The 24466-nt window shown below is 35.5% G+C and overlaps 1 protein-coding gene across 1 annotated transcript in view; it reads right to left on the bottom strand.

The window, feature by feature from the left end:
* The window catches only part of LOC125680067 (WD repeat-containing protein on Y chromosome-like), a 33191-nt gene that overhangs the window by 3297 nt on the left and 5428 nt on the right, over nucleotides 1-24466 (bottom strand). Inside the window, exons 2-24 of the mRNA XM_048919508.2 lie at nucleotides 23994-24134; nucleotides 21701-21730; nucleotides 20278-20511; nucleotides 19334-19393; nucleotides 18775-18863; nucleotides 16877-16969; nucleotides 16548-16640; nucleotides 15911-16031; nucleotides 13342-13411; nucleotides 12697-12910; nucleotides 12235-12340; nucleotides 11853-12004; nucleotides 10071-10091; nucleotides 8515-8617; nucleotides 7908-8014; nucleotides 7279-7358; nucleotides 6681-6735; nucleotides 5962-6073; nucleotides 5352-5514; nucleotides 4513-4664; nucleotides 3818-3980; nucleotides 1761-1889; nucleotides 170-330 (exon numbers count right to left, since the gene is read on the bottom strand). Coding sequence (XP_048775465.2) covers nucleotides 170-330; nucleotides 1761-1889; nucleotides 3818-3980; nucleotides 4513-4664; nucleotides 5352-5514; nucleotides 5962-6073; nucleotides 6681-6735; nucleotides 7279-7358; nucleotides 7908-8014; nucleotides 8515-8617; nucleotides 10071-10091; nucleotides 11853-12004; nucleotides 12235-12340; nucleotides 12697-12910; nucleotides 13342-13411; nucleotides 15911-16031; nucleotides 16548-16640; nucleotides 16877-16969; nucleotides 18775-18863; nucleotides 19334-19393; nucleotides 20278-20511; nucleotides 21701-21730; nucleotides 23994-24134 — 2649 coding nt within the window. The remainder of the gene's footprint in view (nucleotides 1-169; nucleotides 331-1760; nucleotides 1890-3817; nucleotides 3981-4512; nucleotides 4665-5351; nucleotides 5515-5961; nucleotides 6074-6680; nucleotides 6736-7278; nucleotides 7359-7907; nucleotides 8015-8514; nucleotides 8618-10070; nucleotides 10092-11852; nucleotides 12005-12234; nucleotides 12341-12696; nucleotides 12911-13341; nucleotides 13412-15910; nucleotides 16032-16547; nucleotides 16641-16876; nucleotides 16970-18774; nucleotides 18864-19333; nucleotides 19394-20277; nucleotides 20512-21700; nucleotides 21731-23993; nucleotides 24135-24466) is intronic.

Consider the following 24466-nt stretch of genomic DNA (forward strand, 5'->3'; position numbering starts at 1 on the left):
ACTCGCAATACCCACCTTCTAGCAAACTAATTGCCTACTTTCAGTTTGTTGAAGGTTGGCAACAAATATTAAACAAATTAAACTTTCATTTTGTTGAAGGTTGGCTAGATATATTGGATAAATGAAAACAACAAAGTGACAGAAATTAGGGAACAGTTGTTTCCCTTACATTTTCTCCTTCGTGGATGATCTGTTGAGTATTTTGTTTCTCTTCTATCACGGGGTGCGATGGCAGGCTCATTGGGTCGATTAACACGTCATAGGGAACCATGGGATGGCGATACGATGAAGGTTTATAAATGTCCCAAGAGTCAGGCTGACCAAATGTTCCTGGTGAAAACAGAAAAAGATAGTTAATTGCCTTTGAATATTTATTATATATTTTTAACAGGAGTACTGCAAACAGTACATCATATACCTGTTGGACAGTGCTGAAAAAATTTCAGTGCAATATCTGTATCCATAATGAGTAAAAAGTCTAGGAAACTATTTGACCTACTCTTAGCCCTAAAGTAGGTCAAGGTACACCAATACAGCGAAAATGTGAACTGAACTTGTATTCCTCCGAGAGGAAGGTTGTGACTACATTTCTGGGCAATATCTGCATCCATTATGAAAAAAAAAATCTGGAAATCTCATCTACTTTTAGCCCTAAAGTAGGTCATGCATGCATCGTCGGATACCCACGGCTGATCTCGTCTGACGAGATCAGCCTCGGTATCCGACGATGTAGGTCATGGTGCACCAATCCAGCTGAAATACATACTCAATCTTACACTTCTCGAGGGAGAAATTGTGACCAAATTTCAACACTACATGCATCCATTATGGAAAAGTCCAAAAAACCTTACCTCGATGCAGACAGACAGCACCATAACATAATATGGGGTGTCTGCCAACTGATGTATAAAAATTATATCCAGTGAAGTGACGTTTTAATCATTAAACCAATACTATATGCACTTCTTGTGGAAAAAGCTGAGAATTGCATATAAAGACTGAAATATTTACACAGTGGAAATAATTCAAAACTCTTATATGACATATATTTATGATCATTTTTTCCTTTCAAATTTCTATAGAGCTTCATGTGTCAAAGATGCATACAGTAGTTGACAGTATTTGGCAAGATGCCAAACACCGATTTGAATGGGCTGCATGTCAACTGCTGAAACATGGAAAATGATCGGTGTTAGTATCTCTTGATCTAAAATACAAGTTGTTTATAATTTTATGAAAATATAAAGTTAACTGTAAATTTTCTTAAAATATTTCTCAGTAAATCATCAGAAGAACCCAAAAGAAACAAACTCCAGTTTTCCATCAACTAAAAATCATGTGACCTGTCTTTGCTGTTCCATTCAGTATTCTCACTTTAATACATGTTTATTATCAGAGATCTAAAACATAGTCAGTTGGTGTCGATGTAAAGAGCGACATTTATATGTATTTTTATTGTCATAATTAGTGGGGTACGACTGTCACCAGCAATGTAAGAAAATTTTCATAATGTGCTTGCACGCATCATTTAATTTCCCTGTAATGCTGATGATTTGTCTTTATGACACAAAACCACACCTCAATACCCAAATAACTTCAATTAAAACCCCTATTATGAATTTCTTGATTAAAAAAATATTCACAATAAAGACCATAAAAAAACTAATTCCTTTCAAAGCCAAAACAAAATAAAACCAACAAATTTTCACTGATCGTGAAAATTGATTTTTCTGTGATTATTTTCTAGATGACAGACTTACCTATGTAGTCACCGTCGAAGTTCCACATGCGGACAGTGCAGTCGTTGGAGGCAGTCATCAATAGTCTGTGTTTCTCCACCAGCTCCATACACGTGATGCTGTCCACGTGTCCACGCCAGCTGTGTAGCACTGAAAGACAATTCAACTCCAATCAACACGGAAATAGTTACCTTATTCACCAGAATAGAATAATCTAGAATGTTCTACACTAAGTGGAAGTAGGTATGGGGGTTCACAATTTTATATCTGGATTTGAATTTCACTGAATCAGAGATAATTTAGCCCAAGTCCCAAACAGATTCATATTTCATTTACTTAGCTTATTAAAACCTAACAGGTGCATTGACAAAGCAACTGCATTCATAAATAAGAGGGCAACAACCACAGAGAATGGACAATTTTCAGTCACAAAAACTCATTCAAGGCTATCGGCTCGGGTGAGCTAAAAAACGGCATGGTGTTATGGGTGCATATTTATATGTGAATACAACATATTCCTCTAATCCTTTATAGTGCATGATAGTATTGATGTAGTACACGATAGTATTGATGTGTATCGGTCAGCCGGGTTCGATCGCCGGTGGCCAGACAGCTCAGTTGGTAAAGCACCTGACTAGAGATACAGGGGGCCTGGGTTCGAATCCTGGTCTGGTCCGTTGCGTTTTCTCCCTTCCTGTTACATTTGGTGCCGTAGACCAGCCCCTGGAACTGACAGGTGAAAATGCCTGCCAGGGGATTAAGATCCTAGGTTGATGTCTTCAGGTGTGAAGACATTTAAGTAGGGAGGAATAAAGCGGTCAGCCGGTTTCGATCGACTGTGGCCAGATAGCTCAGTTGGTAGAGCTCATGACTAGAGATTCAGGGGGCCTGGGTTCGAATCCCAGTCTGGTCCATTGCATTTTCTCCCTTCCTGTTACAGATGTAGTACATGATAGTATTGATGTAGTACATGATAGTATTGATGTAGTACAACACATGTAGTGCTAATTCATGAGAGTACGTGCCAAACAAACAGTAGCCTAAAATTCCACTAAATTTTGAATTCACTAAAAATAAGTACATAATACAGAAGTTGATTCCTTTATGCTACAAACATTCATGACAAACATTTGTCTTTTTTCATTCTAAACAAGATATACTGTGAGCAATGCTCACTAAGAATACCCCCTGCTTACCCCAATCTCCCAAAGGGTGTTGTTAATAGGTATACATTACCTCTTTCCTGAGTGTAAAAATATGGTATGCATTTGTAGAAGAAAATGGAAGATATAGTCCAAACACAAATCCATGGCATAAACCTATAATTTTGACCTTGAGATCAAAGGTCAAGGTCATAAAGAGGTCATGAATGTACATGACACATGGTGATACACTCATGTCTTATGGTATGACTATGTCAAAACCCTATAATCAATTTTGACCTTGAGGTCAAAGTTCAAGGTCATATAGAGGTCATGAAGGTACTCGACACATCGTCTCATGGTGATACACTCATGTGTCAAATATGATATGCCTATGTCAAAGAACAAAGAGGTCATGGCCCGGACATGAATCCATTGTAAAAACCTTTAATTTTGACCTTGAGGTTAAGGTCATATGGAGGTCATGAAGGTACATGACACATCGTCTCCTGGTGATACACTCATGTGTCAAATATGGTATGCCTATGTCAAAGAACAAAGAAGTTATGGCCCGGACACGAATCCATTGTAAAAAACCTTTAATTTTGACCTTGAGGTCAAGGGTCAAGGTCATATGGAGGTCATGAAGGTACATGACACATCGTCTCATGGTGATACACTCATGTGTCAAATATGGTATGCCTATGTCAAAGAACAAAGAAGTTATGGCCCGGACACGAATCTGCACAGACGGACAGACGGATGGACAGACGGACAGACAGACAGAGTGATTCCTATATACCCCCCAGAACTTCGTTCGGGGGGTATAATAAAGACTCACACACACATGAAGACATGGACACATTCAAACCTTGAAGATGGGGTTGAGGTTAGGTGGGCCGTATGAAAAGTGAGGAGTTTTATGATGATACGTACATTCCGGGGGGTCCTCTTCTGCTGCAATCAGACAGTACCCAGAGATGTCAAACAGGAAGATGAACCCCAAGCTGTCCCCCACCATCAGCGTGATGCTGTCCTCGTTTCCTTCTGTCGTATCCGTGATGGCCATTGTGCTGATCATTGCACCCCGAGTAGTGGACTGTAAAATCAAATTCTCCTGATGAGTGATGAATATTGCCTTCTCTTTTTACATAAAACAACTGAAGTATCCGCAGTGAATACAGTAAAATACAATTACAGTGAAGTGATTTTTATTCCTTGTAGTTTTATTAATGGATATTGGATATAACAAATTACATTTATAATGAATCAAAACGGTTCATACCCTGTTCTTCGCTATAAGCATGTTTTACTGTAAATCCATTATATCTACCGATACCTGAGAAAACTATTGTTAATGGATTCTAAAGAAATCATTGAATAATTAGAGATAACCTTGATACCTTAATTTTAAACAAGATGTATTTGTAAAACACAGATGCCCCCGACAACAGCAGAGCGTATATTAGCAAATCAGTGGACACCTACAGCATGTACAATGTACCGCTGAAACGGTCTTGTTTCAGGAATTAAAGCGAGGGTGATTCTCAAGTTCTTTGGTGTTTGTCAGTATTTTAACTTACCCTGGGAACTGAGCCATGAGGGTGCTGTTTTTCAGTATTTTAACTTACCCCTGGGAACTGAGCCATGAGGGTGCCGCCCTGGAAGACGTTCCAGAAATGAATGTGCGCCCGCGGCCCACTGGCAATCAGAGAGGCCGAGTCCTTGTTGTACGCACGACTCTGGATAAACAGCAGCTTGTTGATACTCAGGTCTCCATCCACTGTGAAAAGTGAGTTCATTAATTAAACCCATCTCACGACAAAATAAAATTTGTTTGCTAAAAAAAAGCTATGAGGCGAATACCGAAGAATATATATGCTGAACAAATCCACAAAATTTAATGACAATGTGTTAAAAAATAAGAAGAAATAAGGGTGTAGACCTCCACAAAATGGTGAGAGTGGGTGATACACAAGACAACTCACTGTATCTCAGTCATAATAGTATAGTCTCCACACACTATCAACTAGCTTATAATAGTATAGTCTCCACACACGATCAACTACCTTATAATAGTATAGTCTCCACACACTATCAACTAGCTTATAATAGTATAGTCTCCACACACGATCAACTAGCTTATAATAGTATAGTCTCCACACACGATCAACCAGCTTATAATAGTATAGTCTCCACACACGATCAACCAGCTTATAATAGTATAGTCTCCACACACTATCAACTAGCTTATAATAGTATAGTCTCCACACACGATCAACTAGCTTATAATGTTTCTGTCCTCAAACCATTCAAATCTTACAGATTTTACAATTACCATTACAATGTTCATTAGATAGAAATGATTCAGTTTTACTCCTTTTGAAATAAGAAAATTACCGTACATAAAATGCATTACTTATCTGTGCAGTAATATTGTAGAAAAAAATATGATTATGATTGAGCTTACATGATTGGTCCTCGTAGTCACTGGGTAACGGCGCAGAAAGATGACAGAAGATGTGACCAGAAACCATGTTCCACACGATGATTTCTCCGTCGTATCCGGATGTCGCCAGCAGATTTGGCGGACATTGGGAGACAGACAGGATGTCTTCCCTGTGACCGTCCTTCTACAAAACAAGAAATCCTTCAAGGATGACTGACCTTACTCAGGATATTATGACTTCTTTAATCACTGAATCTCCCCATTTCTTGTGAATACCAGTTATAATAGAGGTCAAAGTCACAAGGTCAAGCTGAAATACTGTAAAATCATCAAGGGGGTGGGGTAATTTTTGGAGTTTTCTATCTACAAATTCAAATTTCTCCACAAATAAAAGAAACCAGGCAAAGGATAAAGGAATATGTTTGTATCAGCTCATTGATCATCATAATTACATATATGGCCTTATCAACGCTTATGCTTATTTTTCTCAGGTCAAACTACGAAAATATGGTCCAACAAAAGTAACTGACTCTACAGCATCACAAAGAAATGACTGACTCTGCAGAATTCATAAAACAGGGATTAATTGCTGTCATTCTCACAAAATAAATGTTGGTTTTCCTCAACTTACCAGATCATCCGACCAGTTCGGATTCGGATGCTGTACATGATGGATGTTGACATCAGTCACAGAATCCGAGTAAATATTGATTCTTTTGTCCCATCCAACAGACACCACATATCTGAAACAACACATACACATACTGTAAATCATTTTATTTCAACAGTGCTAAATTTCATGGATTGATAAAAGGGTACTATTTAACATTATAGTTTTGATTTCAAGCTATCTGAATTTTTTCATCATTGTTGGACTATTACAAAATCAACTTTGGATTTAACTTCGAAGATAATTCTTCAACCATGCAGCAAAGACAGGTAGTATTTCCCTCAGCCTACAAAACTTTGTGTTATTGCCCTCAACCTACAGAGCTTTGTGTCTTATTGCCCTCAGCCTACAGAACTTTGTGTTATTGCCCTCAGCCTACAGAGCTTTGTGTCTTATTATTGCCCTAAGCTTACACAGCTTTATGACGTGTTATTGTCCTAGTTTACTAAGCTTACATAGCATAGCATTATTTTAACAACATGGAGCAGGTCCTCCATGAGCATTCAACATAAGATCTGGGAATATTTTGTGTTACAACAGAGATTTTATATCTTTTCCTGTATTCAGGTTCCCATCAAAAGTACAGCCATACTTGTGATTCCAGATCAAAAGTAGTCAATGTCACTCAAATGTTTGAAAACAAATAATCATGGTCATTTGAATGTTTGATGCTATATTACCTGTTTCTGTTCATCTCTACGTAAGTTATGTCACAGATCTCGTCATTATCATCCTCTGTAATTAAGTAGGTAAATGAACCAATCGTGAATATTCAAGTATGAACATTGATAAATATTATGATGAAAATATTTCATTTACGGTGGCTCACTACACCTTGAAAGAGTTACAAAATCAGCACAAAATGATTTAAGAAAGAGGTGATGATATGTAATAAGTACATGAAAAAGACAGGAAATATGTAATTTTTTATTAAAAAAACCACGATTTTCAATTTTTTAATTTTATTTTAATAGGTATGAATAAAAGCTTCCAGCAGATTTGAACTTAGGATCTGCAGGTCCTTAATTCACCTGATAATTTATCCACCGAGCTACGATGATATACAAACAAATCAATCAATTCGAATAATTTTACAAAACATTTAAATCGCCATCTTGTGATGTATTGTAGTGTGATAAAAAGTATAAGTTTTGATGTGATGAACTACCTAAGACCTAGGAGACGTATCATATTGGAAATGTTTCCAAAAATGGAAATTTAAAAGATCCTCAATGGGAGACTAAAACTGTAATAAATCGAGTTTCCTTAGTGGCTTACCTTTCTTAAGAACTTTCAGACAATGTCCATTGTTATAGTTCCAGATTTTGAGAATGCCATCCCTACCCCCAGTTATTAACCTGTAAGAAACATAATTTGTTTTTCTGCACATTTCAAGGAACAAAATTATCATACAATCATGGACAGTTTAGATCAAGATATATGGTTATAACGACCTAAAAAGAGTAAACATTGACTGAATATACAGAGGCAATATTGACTGAGCTTATGGACTGTTCAAAGACAATAGGCATTATCAAACACGTTTTTATGAGTTTGACATTTCCTTGACATACATTACTAGAAAACATTTACTGATTTTCATCTCCAGATCTAAGATGATGCATAATACAGGTATTATCACATAATATAATATAAATACAGTAAAACACAGTTATAGTGAACCTCCAGGACCAGAGAAAAACAGTTTGTTATAACCAAACTTCGTTATATCCAATAAAATTTTGTTACTTTCCTCTCATTGGGGATTGAATATCACTTCGCAATATGCATGAATTTGTTATAAACATGTTCGTTATAAGCACATTTTACTGTACACCTCTGTCCCTGGGATTTTATTTCATCAACAAAACATAAAAAACAGTAAAGCATTCGGTGTTCACACTCACCTTCTTCCAGTGTTGTCAAATGTCATGCAAGTGATGGCAGAATCTCCGTGGGCGTCGCCATATTCAAAGATGGGCGTTCCTGTCTCCAGATCCCACAACTTAATCACCTGTTACACAGACAAACACACAGTCAGTATAGATACTCCATAGAACACTGACCAAATTTGGAGAAGGAATGCAAATAGAAGCAGGGGGTCCAGGCTTTATCTTGAAGGGGAGGGGAAAGGGCATGCCTTGCCCCCACCCCCCTCAAAAAAGATGCTGATCATTCAATAATTACCAAATTAATTGTGTAAAGGGATTATCAACGAAAGGTACATGTACACATGTTGATACATAATACATATAAATTTTTATTTTATTTCTTTGATGTCTTATTTCTTTGCGATTTATGTTTAACACCCCCCACCCCCATATCAACTGGTGTCTCAATTATTATCTCAATGTAAAAGTGTATGCTACACAAAAGCACTGCTTTAAAGTACACATGCATTTCTGAGTTCAATATCTATCATCAGAACTTTAATCACCAATCAAAATATTCAGAACTATGATAGTCAAACTTTCATACATGGAAATGATTCATAAAATCAATATGAATACTTACTGAACTCTCCGAGCAGGTGATGACTTGTTTAAAGCTAGGATTATATCGTACACAGGTGACCGGTTCTTTGTGAGTGATGGTGATGTCTGCATGCTTTGTAGGTCTATAAGAAAAAAAAAGTGTAATTGCTGACAAGTTTCAAATCTATGTTTCTTATCATTTTTTTTAAAATCCTGCTTTGTTTTTCAGATAATGCCAGACAGTATTTTGAATTTCATTATTAACAGTTGAGAGTAACATGTGTATATACAATGTTGATTTGTAGGTGTTCACGGTTTCTTTTATACCTGAATATCTCTCCTTCTGTGTTATACATGTGTTGATTTATTTACTGTATATCGGGTAATTTCGGCATGCTGGAAATGTTAACTTTTTGGCAAAAGGAAAATTCACCAAAAATGAAAGTGCCAAAATGTCTATCCATATAAATGATACGCTTGTTAAATAAACATACGCCAAAGAATGAAGCAATAAGATTTCAAACTTTATTTTTTGGAAAAATCCACTAGATATTCCTAATGCCAATATTACCCGACATACGGTAACACAGGACCAATATACATAGACACAGGTAAATGATTATGTATAATATACATAGACACAGGTAAATGATTATGTATAAATAGAGGAGATTATCATTATTTCATCATGTATCATTCAGCACTTTAAATAATTGCACTTTTAATAACTCAAAAATTTATTTGAATTTCAACACATCTAAACTGACAATATCAACTTCATTTGCAATAGCAACTCTATCAAATGATTCTGGCAGATTATCATCATAAACAGAAACATGATATTACGTTACGGCAGCGTTACGAAGCACAGAATTACAAAAAGCTGTAACAACAATAAATTTAGCATCACAGATTAATTCAGAAACAGGCAAGTATTAATTTGAACCGATCGTGTATTGTACATACAGGGTCAATAGAAATATGTATTTTCATAATACATGTACATGTATACCATCAATATTTAATATCATGAAAAACAAATCTCTAATAAAAATTTCCTATCACATTTTGTTTGGTCTGTATTAAACTAGACCATTAGATCGATAGAAAATGTGAAGTGACCACTTCCCAATGTAACTAATGGCTCCATATCAAACAACAGACGTCCAAGGCTCGCAGAGGGAAGATGTTCACCACAAGCAAGCGGGGAAATCTGTGAACGCGTAAAGAAAACAGCAACAACAAAAATCACACAGCAGTGAAACACGGCATGAGACAGCGAGGGAAGAGAGTGTTTTCTGTGGAGCTTAATGAAATCGTAAAAAAAAGTATGTGCCACTATACAATGAAACAGCGCCACACCCAGACAAGGAAACAAAAGGAAAGGGTTAGTGGAGACTCGACAGGATCTATATTAATCTCAAGAAACTTTGTTATTCTGCTATCATAGTTCCAAAAAATTCTTATTTAAATTACTGTTGCTGAAAATTGGTGTCTAGTAATGTGCACATTGGCATTTTAAAAGACAAGAGTGATACCAAAATGAAGGGAGGTAAATCTGTGCAGTTTGGGTTTGGACAGAGTGGTTGGCCTTACCTGCAGAGATTCGCGTCCAGTCTTACATAAAACAGACAAACGAGGTTAATATCACAAGAGATTCACAGAAAAGTTAACGTCACAAACACAGCTTAAAAGATCTCTCACCAACTGTTATATCAATCTAACTCTGACTGGCATCATTCTAATACTGATTAACACATCAATCTCACCAACTGTTATATCAAACTCTTACTGGCATCATTCTAATACTGATTAACACATCAATCTCATGCTCATTGACTTATTGATCTAATCTGCTTGACTTATTGATCTAATCTGCTTGACTTATTGATCTAATCTCATTGACTTATTGATCTAAATAAATCTGATTGGAATAATTTCTGTTAAAACGAGGTATACAATGTGCATCGGATACTGAGATGTCACGATACATATATAATTATACATGTATGAGTTGATAAAACACAAGGAGAGTTTTGTTATGAACTGTCAAACTTTGTACATTTCTCTCCAACTCAAGATTAAATTATACTTCAAGAGAAATGGTTCTAGTGACATGTATTTTGGACCACGAACAAGAAAGACAACATATATCGAATAAACTGTGTATCAGAGTGACTACTATTCTATTTATAGTTCATTCATTCAAGTTCGATTTTCTGGTGTAAACACAGAAGCTAGCAACTGGTTTAATCCTGTCATCAGTTCCACATGCAACACAAGAGTCTAATCTGTGTTATTAACTCATTCACTAACCTAACGATCAGGACATGTAAACACGAGAGTCTAATCTGTTATTAACTCATTCACTAACCTAACGATCAGGACATGTAAACACGAGAGTCTAATCTGTGTTATTAACTCATTCACTAACCTAACGATCAGGACATATAAACACAAGAGTCTAATCTGTGTTATTAACTCATTCACTAACCTAACGATCAGGACATGTAAACACGAGAGTCTAATCTGTGTTATTAACTCATTCACTAACCTAACAATCAGGACATATAAACACGAGAGTCTAATCTGTGTTATTAACTCATTCACTAACCTAACGATCAGGACATATAAACACAAGAGTCTAATCTGTGTTATTAACTCATTCACTAACCTAACGATCGGGACATATAAACACGAGAGTCTAATCTGTGTTATTAACTCATTCACTAACCTAACGATCAGGACATGTAAACATGAGAGTCTAATCTGTTATTAACTCATTCACTAACCTAACAATCAGGACATTTAAACACAAGAGTCTAATCTGTGTTATTAACTCATTCACTAACCTAACGATCGGGACATGTAAACACGAGAGTCTAATCTGTGTTATTAACTCATTCACTAACCTAACGATCGGGACATGTAAACACAAGAGTCTAATCTGTGTTATTAACTCATTCACTAACCTAACGATCAGGACATGTAAAACAAGTACACATTACTTACTAACCTACGATTTCTGAAAAAAGAACACTTTACTACAAAACCTCAGTCATCATCAGATTAACATTGTACAAGCACTGTTAAATATAAAATTTTAAATATGGTTATATGTATTTTATATTCAGAAAACAATTATACTCCAATATAAAATCAGTTTTGTTGTATATGTATTTTCAATCATTCCCTTGAATCTACCATAAAAACATCAGATTCATTGCGTAAAAAGAAACATGCGTCAAAAAGAAATGATTAATGGTAACGGTTATTTCCCAATAAATGAATACAAAAAAATTAGTTAATTTAGTTTTAACCTTTCCCTGTAAATCTCTGTATCACTTCAATCTAAAATGACCAGAAAATTCTACTCACTTTTGTTTGAGATTGAGAATAGCCATTTGATCAGTTGCTATGGCGATGCTCTTGGCAGCACTGGAGTAATGGCAGGCTTGGAGGTCACCTCGAATCTTGTGACCTTTTGGTCGGACAGTCAACAGACAATTGTGATCCAAAATGTCCCACACCTGCACAATATAAAGGAGAAATATCCTTAAAGTCATCAAATTTGCACGTATTTACAATTAATTCTCTCTAATTCTGAATCAATCTAGGTATCTCTGTATAATGTCTGTCATCATAAAATGGTCACTACGCATTGCCAAATGATGGCTGAATTATTAAATATGCACTCTTTACAAGAAAAGTAGTTGCTGTAGTAATGATTCTATTTTAGTACAATATAGAAACATCTTACCTTGATACACTTGTCTGTGGATAAGCTGAACACACGATTTTCATCATTAGCGATAAACAGATAAAATATGGGGGCGTTATGTCCACGAAGCATGGCAGTTGGTTTACTGGAGAAAAAAATAAATCATTGAAATATATGAGCACTGAAACAAAGGCATCCTACAGGGAGGCCCTACTGTTCTGGTTCTATTTACAGCATCACTAAACATACTGTTAATAGATTGTAGATTAGCAAACTTAATTAAAGCATGTCACTGATATAATGAAATGAGATATCGTAACACACGATTTAACATATTTGCATTAGATCAATCATAATTCAGTATACTTTCCATCATGCATGCTAACAGCACAATCGAACTAAACAGCACAATTTCCATCATAACCCCTGCAGGATAGTAAATGAAGTTCTGGAATCTGCTAAACTATGATCGTTAAAATTTCAATGTCGAATTCCGCTTACTCGGAGACATAAGGGTTCCACAGTCTCACAATCCTGTCCATCCCCCCAGTAACGATGATGTTTTTATCTTTTGAAAAGTCGAAGCATTTGACTCCTTTATAAACGTAGAACACTTTCTGGTCCGCGTCCAGCCTCAGTTTGGCATTTGTTTTCTTGGCTTTCTCTGTGTAGGAGTTCCCTCCCTGGTCGACTCGAGTGCTTCCAGACGTACAACCTATAGACAATAGAAGTCACACAATAAAGGCTATAACACTGACTAGGTATAAATAAAGTGTGTGTTCATGATTATAACGCCTCGGCTACAGGCAATTAACTGCTTGGCGTAGTTATAACAATCCAGTATTCTGGTAGTGTTCATAAGTTATAACATCTTAACTACAGACCATTGACTGCCTGTATGATTAGTCTCATACAGTACATGTTTTGTTTCTTTTGTCCTTTTGAAAATATTCATATTGAGACATCACCAGTTATAAGTGAAGTACCACAAATTTAAACCTATATGCTTAGCACTCTAAACAATTTTGTCATTATTTCTAATTCTGACCTAATATTGTTTCAAAGTAATCACGTTACACAATGAATACACAAGCCCAAATACACATGACTAATTAATTTAACTACATGTATAGCTAATTAACCTACCTATAACTAATGCTGTTTCCTGGTGATTTGAGCATGAGATGACTTGTCCTATATCATGGTAATACTTCAACTGCAAAAACAAATACAGGTTTTGTAATCTGCATTTTGATTGGATAAAGCATTGAGGTATATAAAGCAATGAACCATGCATCATTGAGACACAAAGCTTTCAATTCATCATAGTGGAATGACACGGAAGTAAATGTCAACTGAATCAACATTTTGTGACATACTTTATAAGAAAAGACCATGAAATAACTGGTGAATATTATGAAAAATACTGAGAGCTGCATTAGAATAAAATTTTCAGTATAGATTTAGCTGGTTTAATGGTCGCTAGTATGTTTTACAGACATGGCTTACACAGGGATTTTTTTTACCCCTTCAGGGGCTGGGGCCTTCAAGTTTGGGAAAAATAGCGATATTTGATTGATATTGGGAAATTTGTTTCAATATCAATGTGGCTTAAACAAGCTTTAATTTTCGGTCTTTGGCTGAGAAGAAACTGTCAAAAAAATTTGTAACGGAGTGGCACTGAGGTTCGATGGCCCCTCATGGCATATTCTCATCATTGCAACCATCATTTGGGAATTTTTAGGCATCATTTTGGGCAAAACACCTGCTTTTCAGCATGGGAATGGGGCCGAATTTTGACCCTCTACAGACCCTAAAAAAATCCCTGTTACATGTACATAATGTTGGTAAAACTCAATTGAAACCAGCATTAAAAACTTCAAATTTGAACACAATGGCAAGTTATTCCCTTAGGTAATTATGACAATTCTTTTGTACCATGTATTCAATGCAAGAATCCATGGGATACATTGTTCACCTGAGTCACATTGGCCATGCTGTTGTTCAGCTGTTGTACGTACATGTATTTCAATTTTTATTCCCATGATTTTTGGCCCCAAAGGTCCCGACATAACCGTGATACAAGGTCAAAAGATTAACAGTCATGGTATGAAATGTAAGGTCTTGCCATAAGGAATTTATATACAAAATATGAAAGTGCTACCAGAAACAATTCAGGAAATATTGTCTAAGGTTCATTTTTCTTAACAGTAGGTCAAAATCTTTGGTACCAAAAGAAAGGTTCAGTCGCAAGAAATGCATGCAAACATGAAAGATATATCACTCATCATTCAAAAGTTATGGGCAAGTTTCAGACAGACATATGATTTAGTATGTCCCTGCTACTTTTAAAAAGAATTTGTTTAATTAATATCTTGTATATTCCAATCTAAAACTTTGATCCCCTATTGTAGCCACACCCTACCCCCAGGGACCATGATTTGAACACATTTGAATCTACTTTATGTCAGGGAATTTTCATGGAAATTTCACTTGTCTTGAATCAACACAACTTGAAAAGAATTTGATTTAAATGATTTCCTGCATATTCCCATATGAAACTTTAATCTCCTAATGTGGCCTCATCCTACCCCAGGGGGTCCTGAAACTTGAATTTGCACTACCTGAACATGCTTCCACATATATATGACTAATGATGGCCCTGCTGTGTTTTATATAATTATGTTTTATTTTACATATATCCACATGCAAAACTTCGATCCCCTATTGAGGCCTCATCCTACCCCCAAAAGCCATGATTTGAACAAACTTGAATCTACTCTATGTGGGGAAGCTTTCATGGAAGTTTCAACTTTTCTAGACCAGTGGTTCTAGAGATGATTTTTGAATTATACCATCCTATTTTTGCATTTTTAAATCATTTCCCCTTGGATGAGGGTATAGCCCTTCCTTATAACAAACTTTAATCCCCTTTACCCAACGGTGATTTATGCCAAGTTTGATTGAAATTGGTCCTGTGGTTCTGGAGAAGTCAAAATTTAAATGTTAAAATACGAACAGACAGAGAGACAACCGGACAAAAAGTAATCAAAATATCCCATGCTGAGCTCTCAGTTCAGGTGAGGTAAAAGCGTGGAAAACCACTTGGGACAGATTGACTGACAGAGGAATGGACAGACAGACGGACGGATGGACAAAAGAGGAAACCTATAGTCTACTCAAGTTTCACTGGTATGGGACTAATAAGATTTCTCTGAGAAACAGGTCATTCAGAGTGTGTAACATTATCTTTCATTAACGCAGAGCCAATGGCATCACTATGATTTGTAAAATATAACTTTTTACTCATTAAAACAAAATCATCAGTTGATAAAAACTGATCTTGCTGAAAAATAACACAAGGGACGTAACTCAGTTTGCTGTGTGATTTTACCCCCAATTAATCAAACCTGGGGTAACTGATCAGACAAAGAGTGTGCAGGATGACAGCCAAATTATACTGCACACAGATAATGAATTTTGTCCAGATTAATCCTCCACCATAGAAAAATTTGCTCAGCTTAGGGTGTATACAAAATAATATTTCTCAGAGGAACAGATCATTTAGAGGTGTAGCGTTATGCTTCATTGATTCAGAGCCATTGAAGTAAGCACTCATCACTATGATCTGTAAAATACAACTTCTTCAGAGACTTAAAAATCAATTGGGTCTTATTGAACAATAAAAGCCTTAAAATTAATAGAATTCCCTGACCTGTTGTACCCAGTCTCCGTGAACTTTCCAACGGATGAATTGGATTTTGGATTTGGATATAGCATCCGACAGACTAATTTCCGCTATAAACCCCTCTTTACTGGGGAGTTTGTTCCATGTCCTGCAAAGCAACAAAATTTTCATTGTCAAGAAAAATTTATCACTTAAAATTACACTTCAAATTCATTCTTTAGTGAACTTTGGAAATTTAATTTAAAGGGAGAGGGCACTTTATATATAAAATACACCCAAAATAGTGGGCACTTAAAATAAACACAAAATAGTGGGCACTTCAAATAAACACAAAATAATGGGCAAAATACATTTCCCTGGTACATGTGTGTGTAGACTGTACATTGTGAAATACTTTCACAATATATATTTATAATTACTATAACAGTAAAAATTGGTTTATAACGAATTGATGCTTTATACAGCTTTATATAGCTAAGTGATTTTCATTCCCTGTAGTTTTAAAACATCTTATATAAAACTTTTTGGATATAATGAATTGCATTTATATTGAATAAAACTTGCTTGTCCCCAGCACTTTGCTTTAAGTGTATTTTAACTTTAGAAACTTATGACCTTTCTGTATATGAAAACATACTAAGCTGTAATGTAAACAGAGGCTGACCTGAGACACTCTCCAACTGAGTTAATGACTAGTATGTTGATGCACCCATCGCTGTCCCCAAATAAAATCAAACACTCGTCTGACCCAGTCGCACTGTAATATAAGAAACGACAGTGAGGACTAAACATTTCAACTCAAATCTTAGAATTGGAACAGTCTCTTACTAGAATTCTTTACCAGTAATCCAGATTAATGACACTGTCTCCAGATGGCTAATTTGTACTCACCAATAATCCAGATTTAATGACACCGTCTCTGGACAGCTAATTTGTAATAACCAGTAATCCAGATTTAATGGCACCGTCTCCGGACGGCTAATTTGTACTCACCAGTAATCCAGTTTTAATGGCACCGTCTCCAGACTGCTGATTTGACAATATGGTTTATAGGAGGAGGAATCAAAGAACTGAATTTCTCTGTCTCTGTAAACAGTGAGATGGTAGTTAAAATTGCTAGCAACATATTGCAGGTTTTTAATTCCATTTTTGTATATGATAGTAATTTGGTACAAAATAGCCAATAAAAACTAACTTGATCTTGAGATTAATTAGATGGTACAGAATCCCAGTATAATCATCTGATGTTCATATAATGTACATTTTATCCACCACATATCTCACTTTAATAGTTTAATACTAAGTACATGAAATTGTATCTAGTAATATTTTTAACTCAATAGTTAACCTCATTCTCACTCTGTATCTCATCCCATTCTCACTCTGTATATCATCCAATTCTCACTCTCTATCTCATCCCATTCTCACTCTATCTCATCCCATTCTCACTCTTTATCTCATCAAATTCTCACTCTCTATTTCATCCCATTCTCACTCTGTATATCATCCCATTCTCACTCTGTATATCATCCCATTTTCACTCTATATCTCATCCCATTCTCACTCTGTATCTCATCAAATTCTCACTCTGTATCTCATTCCATTCTCACTCTGTATCTCATTCCATTCTCACTCTATATCTCATTCCATTCTCACTCTGTATCTCATCCCATTCTCACTCTGTATATCATCAAATTCTCACTCTCTATTTCATCCCATTCTCACTCTGTATATCATCCCATTCTCACTCTGTATATCATCCCAATTTCACTCTATATCTCATCCCATTCTAAATCTGCATCTCATCCCATTCTCACTCTGTATCTCATTCCATTCTCACTCTGTGTCTCATCCTCACTCTATCTCATTCCATTCTCACTCTGTATCTCATTCCATTCTCTCTGTATCTCATCCCATTCTCACTCTATCTCATCCCATTCACACTCTGTATCTCATCCCATTCTCACTCTGTATCTCATTCCATTCTCACTCTATCTCATCCCATTCTCACTCTGTATCTCATCCCATTCTCACTCTGTATCTCATCCCATCCTCACTCTGTATCTCATTCCATTCTCACTCTGTATCTCATCCTATTCTCACTCTGTATCTCATTCCATTCTCACTCTATCTCATCCTCACTCTGTATCTCATTCCATTCTCACTCTGTATCTCATCCCATTCTCACTCTGTATCTCATTCCATTCTCACTCTGTATCTCATCCCATTCTCACTCTGTATCTCATCCCATTCTCACTCTATCTCATCCCATTTTCATTCTATATCTCATCTCATTCTTTGTCTATCTTCAGTTTTATTGTATCTCATCCTCTTCTTACTCTATCTCCATTCTCACTCTGTATCTCACCCAATTCCCATACTTGAATTCTCATTTCATTCCCATACTTGAACTCCCACTCTGTATCTCATCCTATTTTCACACTTTGAATTCACTCTATATATCTCAGATCGTTCTCACTCTGATGTATGGATAAGTTTATAATGCTTTGGGTCTGGGAACACAATGCTGTGGTCTAAGAGTGGAACGTTTTTACTCCAAGTGCCCAACATAAAAAGTGGAGGTCACTGGTCTTTTGGATATGCTCTTAAAAACTGAGGTCTCTGTCATTTCCAAATGTTGAGCATTTTGATGAAAGAACGATCACTACCTATATTTATGTCTTAACTTTGATGTTGCCGTGGCACAAGCACTAATGGGTTTGAACTCACAACCTCCCAGTTGTAAAGCAAACGTTCTACCACTGAGCTACCACAACTAGTCATGCTGTTATGGTTTTTTTGTGTCTATAAACCCCATTCCCACGCTACTTTAGCTTACCCCATTTCCACGCTACTTTAGCTTACCCCATTCTCACTCTACTTTAGCTTACCCCGTTCCCACAAGAACCTTCTTCCACTGGGCCATGATTACAAAATCGGTGATCCATTTTGTTTTCTGTTTGTTTTTGGCCTCAGTATTCTGTAAAGGACAAAAACTGTCATCTGATTTGTTCTACTAAAAATTATCTGACTTTGGAATCCATCAGTGTTTTCTGACCAATTAATTATTTCATACTCGTCTTTTCTGCATCAGAAATATCAATGCAGCTTATATCTAAAACAAATTGCTAATTGGACACTTGATATAGCAGAATAACATTGAAAATCAATTCTGTTCAAACATAATTAACAAAATGAGCCAATCACTTAATTCTGGCAAACCATTCATTCACTCACAGCTAGCCTCTACCGTTACCTGTTGCTCACTGAAATATTTCTTTGCATTCTGTGTGATAAATTTATACATTACTACATCTAACAAAAACAATTTCAAGTACACTATCATTAAATTTAAAATTGCCTCATTCAAGAAATAGATGTTTTGATTATCATTATGCAGTATGCCATTACGAAATTCTATCTTTATAGTTTATGATATTGATGACTCACCACAACATATTTAGTTTCCTTCAGTTCGACATTAGCTCCCCAGAAAGTCACCATGCCATCCTGAAAATTAAAGACACAGAATTCACACAGGAACTTGAGGCTGTGATATATTATCTATCATATAGAAATAACTAATGATTCCAAACTAGCATCTCCCTCCAAAGATTCTATAGATATTTAAAAGCAATTTTTTGCCCCAGGAATCAAAGATCAGGGGTGTATTTTTTAACATTTTTACTTCTGTCTCAGTCCCCACTCACAGATCAAGGTATTACGTAAAATTGAATCATTTACCTTAATCATATAACTTCTGACTGAACTTTACAAGATGGAGGTCAAGGTCATGACTACATAAAAGATAAATTGCAAGGACACACACACGTGTTAATTGATGTTAAAGGTCAATTTTGCCCATTTGATCTCTGGCTCATCCTGTCAGAAGCACATTGTTTCATAAACATTATCTATTGCTGTAGATTCTTTATTTTACACAAGTAATTTGACTAATTGGGGCGGTCCATAGAATGAGATCACAAAAAACAAAAACCCCGTGTCACAGCAGGTGTGGCATGATAAAGATCCCTCCCTGCTCAAAGGCCGTATAAGCGCCGAGCATAGACCTAAATTTTTCAGCCCTTCACCGGCAAATGACTACGTCTCCATAAGAATGAAGATTCTCGAGCGGGACATTAAATGTCAAATTGGGAAAACATCAATTTGTGAGTGGTAACTGTTGATTAAGAATTAACATTTACACTTTACACGCATTTTAGCAATAAGAAAATAGAAGCCAGTAATCTTATTTCACAAATGATGCTTCTCACAAAATTATGCAATGATAAATTCCTCACATATATTTAGAGATCTACAAAACACAACTCCCTTCACTTTAATTCTGAGGGAAGACATTGATTACAAAAAAACATCTATCGGTCACTTCCTACCTGACTACATGCTATGAACGTTCCGTCGGGAGTGTCCGTGATTTTCAGAATGGGATTCTTGTGCTGGGGATTTTGTATCTTGGCCGGGAGATGAAAGTTGACCTCTTTAGATCGGAGATACGAATCTTCCTTTTCTGCATACTCCAGCTGCATGTAGGTGCAAAACTCGTCCCAGGAAATTACACCCTCCGACGACCAATCTATCTTCATAAACAGCGAGTCTATCTGGTTCTCCTGTTAAAAAGCCGAACCTGCACTTTGAAAGGTTGTATTTCAGGAAAGGTTCCTGTCATATAAAATTTCAACTCTTAATTTTTTTTAATCAGTTTTCACTATTCGTGTGTCACATAAACAAGTTGACCTATTTTGAGTCAAAAACTCTTCTCGTCATATTGCGCATCATTCTAAAAGCAAATGGTGAATTGGCAAAAAAAAGTTAACAGTTACGTGTTATGAGAATAAAATATACATTTTTGTTATAAAGTGCTTTTAAATTCAAACAAACAATATATTTAGACAGTGAACGCCTGGAGGAGAAAAAGCTTTTTATCATTAATGTTTAAAAACTGATTCCATTAAAAAAAAAGCTATAGATGCAGAGGAACAAAGATGAGATCTATTTGCACTTAAATAAAATTTTATCTATGTAATAGAGTTCTTTTTAAAAATAATTTGATATACATATAAAATTTTAAATTCAAACATAACATACTCTATATAGTAATACCTATCACATTTTACAGATCACCTTCAATTAATTAATTAGCACTAATTGTCTTCTAACACACATAATGGTATGTCTCCTACATCTACACTATAAACAGTTCAACATGAGACAAAAACAAAGATAAGTTACTTTCCTTCAATCAAAATATTTTATTTCACTATATATTTACCAGCTATTATGGTGTGTAAAATTAGAATAGAATAGCTGTTGCAAAAATCTGATATAACTACGTATTCATGTGAGTCAAGGTCATAAATGAAGGTCATTAGTCAAGGTCATAAGTCAATCAGCATAACCTTGACTTTTACATCCTTGACATAGGATCGATCAATTACCTTGATCCCCCGGGAATTTTTTACACATTCATACTGGGATACAGAGTTATATAAATAGATTATAATAAAGAATAGTTAAATAAAATTCCTTTTTAAAATAAAATAAGATTTTGATAAACACAAATAATAACCAAAGTGCAGAACAAACAGTACTCTAATTGACAACGATTAAATTAGCTAATTTACTACTTTGTTGTCTTCTTTCAAATCTTTGAAAATAAAAAAGATTCTACTAAATCATAAATATAAAATGCATATAAAATATGTTAGTATATATTGTAACTCACATTGACTACATTATATTCAGCATTTTAAAAAATGAGCAAAAGAGTCTATTGACATGTGGCAGAAAATGACTTACAAGTACCACCGACGAGGTCCTGGGCAGTCGCTGATTCCAATACACAGTAAATAATGATCATCAACATTTCAAAAACTACAGTATGGCCGTCCCTTTAAAAATGTTGATTTGCAATGTAACACAACCAAATTTGTCAAAATCAAAATTTTATCCCTCCAATTTCGTCTATTTTTGAAAATCTGAATACAGTATATATACCAAGTTATTTATGAATGGCTTCAAAAGTTGCAACACTGGAGTATTTTGTCTGGTGCAGTGATCGCCAATTCATTGAATTTTAAAAAAATGATAACATGGCAGCTCTGATGTTTGATTTTGTGTTTGACCTAAAAATAACAAAAATTACCTCCCCACCAGTACTGAATCATAGTAGTGGTATAATGAGTCGTGTACAGCTAATCAGTATTTCTAAAGATGGCCTATTATTTTCATATACGTTATGTCTCAGCATGTTTAAAATTTGATGCATTCGGAGATGATGCACTCTGATTGGCATCATCATGATTTAGCACTTTTTATGTATGATAATGTAAAAATAGAAAATTTTCATATATTGCTTCCACTATAATCAGAGCTCTTGTTTCATCTCCAAAGGCACTAAATGATTAAACATGGGTCCTGCTTAATCAAGCACTTGACGTACAGAATTAGACCAGAGGCTTTTTTCCCTGTTTCTGTGTCGAGTTGAATTTGAAAATATTATCCAATAGCAAGGCGGGACAATGAACAAGAAATAAAAATCTACAATGGGACAAAACTTTCTGTCTTTTCAAATATCTTGAGTAATTAGAAACACAATATTTCATGTCATGTCAAGATCATTAATCTAACAGTCATCAATATTATTATAACGTACTAACAGTATGAATGCCAATTAATGTCCTCAGAAGACATATAGCACAAAACAAAAATACAACATCACTCTGGCCTTATATGTAAATATTCATTGTTGTCATCAGAGTAAAAGATGAAATTAATTTCTATGATTTCATATTTGATTATAAAGGTTAGTCCTTTGACGACCATGAGAAACTAAACTATAATCTGCCCCTTTGTTATAATCTCTATATCTATCCCTGCCTCTTTGCTATAATCTCTATATTTACCCCTGTCCCTTTGTTATAATCTCTATATTTACCCCTGTCCCTTTGTTATAATCTCTATATTTACCCCTGCCTCTTTGTTATAATCTCTATATCTATCCCTGCCTCTTTGCTATAATCTCTATATTTACCCCTGCCTCTTTGTTATAATCTTTATATTTACCCCTGTCCCTTTGTTATAATCTCTATATTTACCCCTGTCTCTTTGTTATAATCTCTATATTTACCCCTGCCCCTTTGTTATAATCTTTATATTAACCCCTGCCTCTTTGTTATAATCTCTCTATTTACCCCTGCCCCTTTGTTATAATCTCTATATTTACCCCTGCCTCTTTGTTATAATCTCTATATTTACCCCTGTCCCTTTGTTATAATCTTTATATTTACCCCTGTCCCTTTGCTATAATCTCTATATTCACCCCTTTCCTTTGTTATAATCTCTATATTTACCCCTGCCTCTTGGTTATAATCTCTATATTTACCCCTGCCTCTTTGTTATAATCTCTATATTTACCCCTGTCCCTTTGTTATAATCTCTATATTTACCCCTGCCTCTTTGTTATAATCTCTATATTTACCCCTGCCTCTTTGTAATAATCTCTATATTTACCCCTGCCTCTTTGTTATAATCTCTATATTTACCCTTGTCCCTTTGTTATAATCTCTATATTTACCCTTGTCCCTTTGTTATAATCTCTATATTTACCCCAGTCCCTTTGTTATAATCTCTATATTTACCCCTGCCTCTTTGTAATAATCTCTATATTTACCCCTGCCTCTTTGTTATAATCTCTATATTTACCCTTGTCCCTTTGTTATAATCTCTATATTTACCCCAGTCCCTTTGTTATAATCTCTATATTTATTCCTATCCTTCTTTTAAATCTCTATATTTACCCCTATCCTTTGTCATAATCTCTATATTTACCCCTGTCCCTTTGTTATAATCTCTATATTTACCCCTATCCTTTGTCATAATCTCTATATTTACCCCTGTCCCTTTGTTATAGTCGCAAAATGGTAGGGGACCAAAAATTACTAACATTAGGTGTATTCCAACTGAAATTGATTTATGAAAAATCTATGGGGGGGGGGGGGGGGGGGGGGGGGGGCGTCAAACCTTGACACTCCTTTCCCCAATGTATAGACTCTGTTTGAGCTGGATTGGTTCCCTTTCCTGAAATACTGACCTTGTTTCCTTTGATGTACAGCCTCTGTTTGAGCAGAGCCTTGAACTCTTCCAAATCCAATTGTCCTGATTGGTTGGCATCAGCTTCAGCAAATGCCTGCTTCAACTGTTCTAATGTCTCTATGTTGATCTGCTCTTCAATCTGAAAGAGGGGAGAATGCGGTAAAATACTATTGTACTTGGATATATACTTTTTAAAAACATTTCAAATCTAAAGCATACCATGGTTAAAACGCTTAAATGTTCAATTTGTTAACAATGAAGAAAACTAAATCATAAAATATACCAAAATAATGAGAGTTTAGAGTTAGTTTTATTCTGTATTTACACACTCCAGTCATGCGATTCCAAAGTGTTGGTAGTCCTCGATACGTCTGGTGCAGATGATACATGTACAAGTATTTGTGGTACGAGTTCTCAAACATGATACAATATGCTGCCAAGGGATATCGCACCCATACAAGAAATAAGTGG

This window comes from Ostrea edulis, chromosome 2, assembly GCF_947568905.1.
Source record: "Ostrea edulis chromosome 2, xbOstEdul1.1, whole genome shotgun sequence".
Classification (NCBI taxonomy): domain Eukaryota; kingdom Metazoa; phylum Mollusca; class Bivalvia; order Ostreida; family Ostreidae; genus Ostrea; species Ostrea edulis.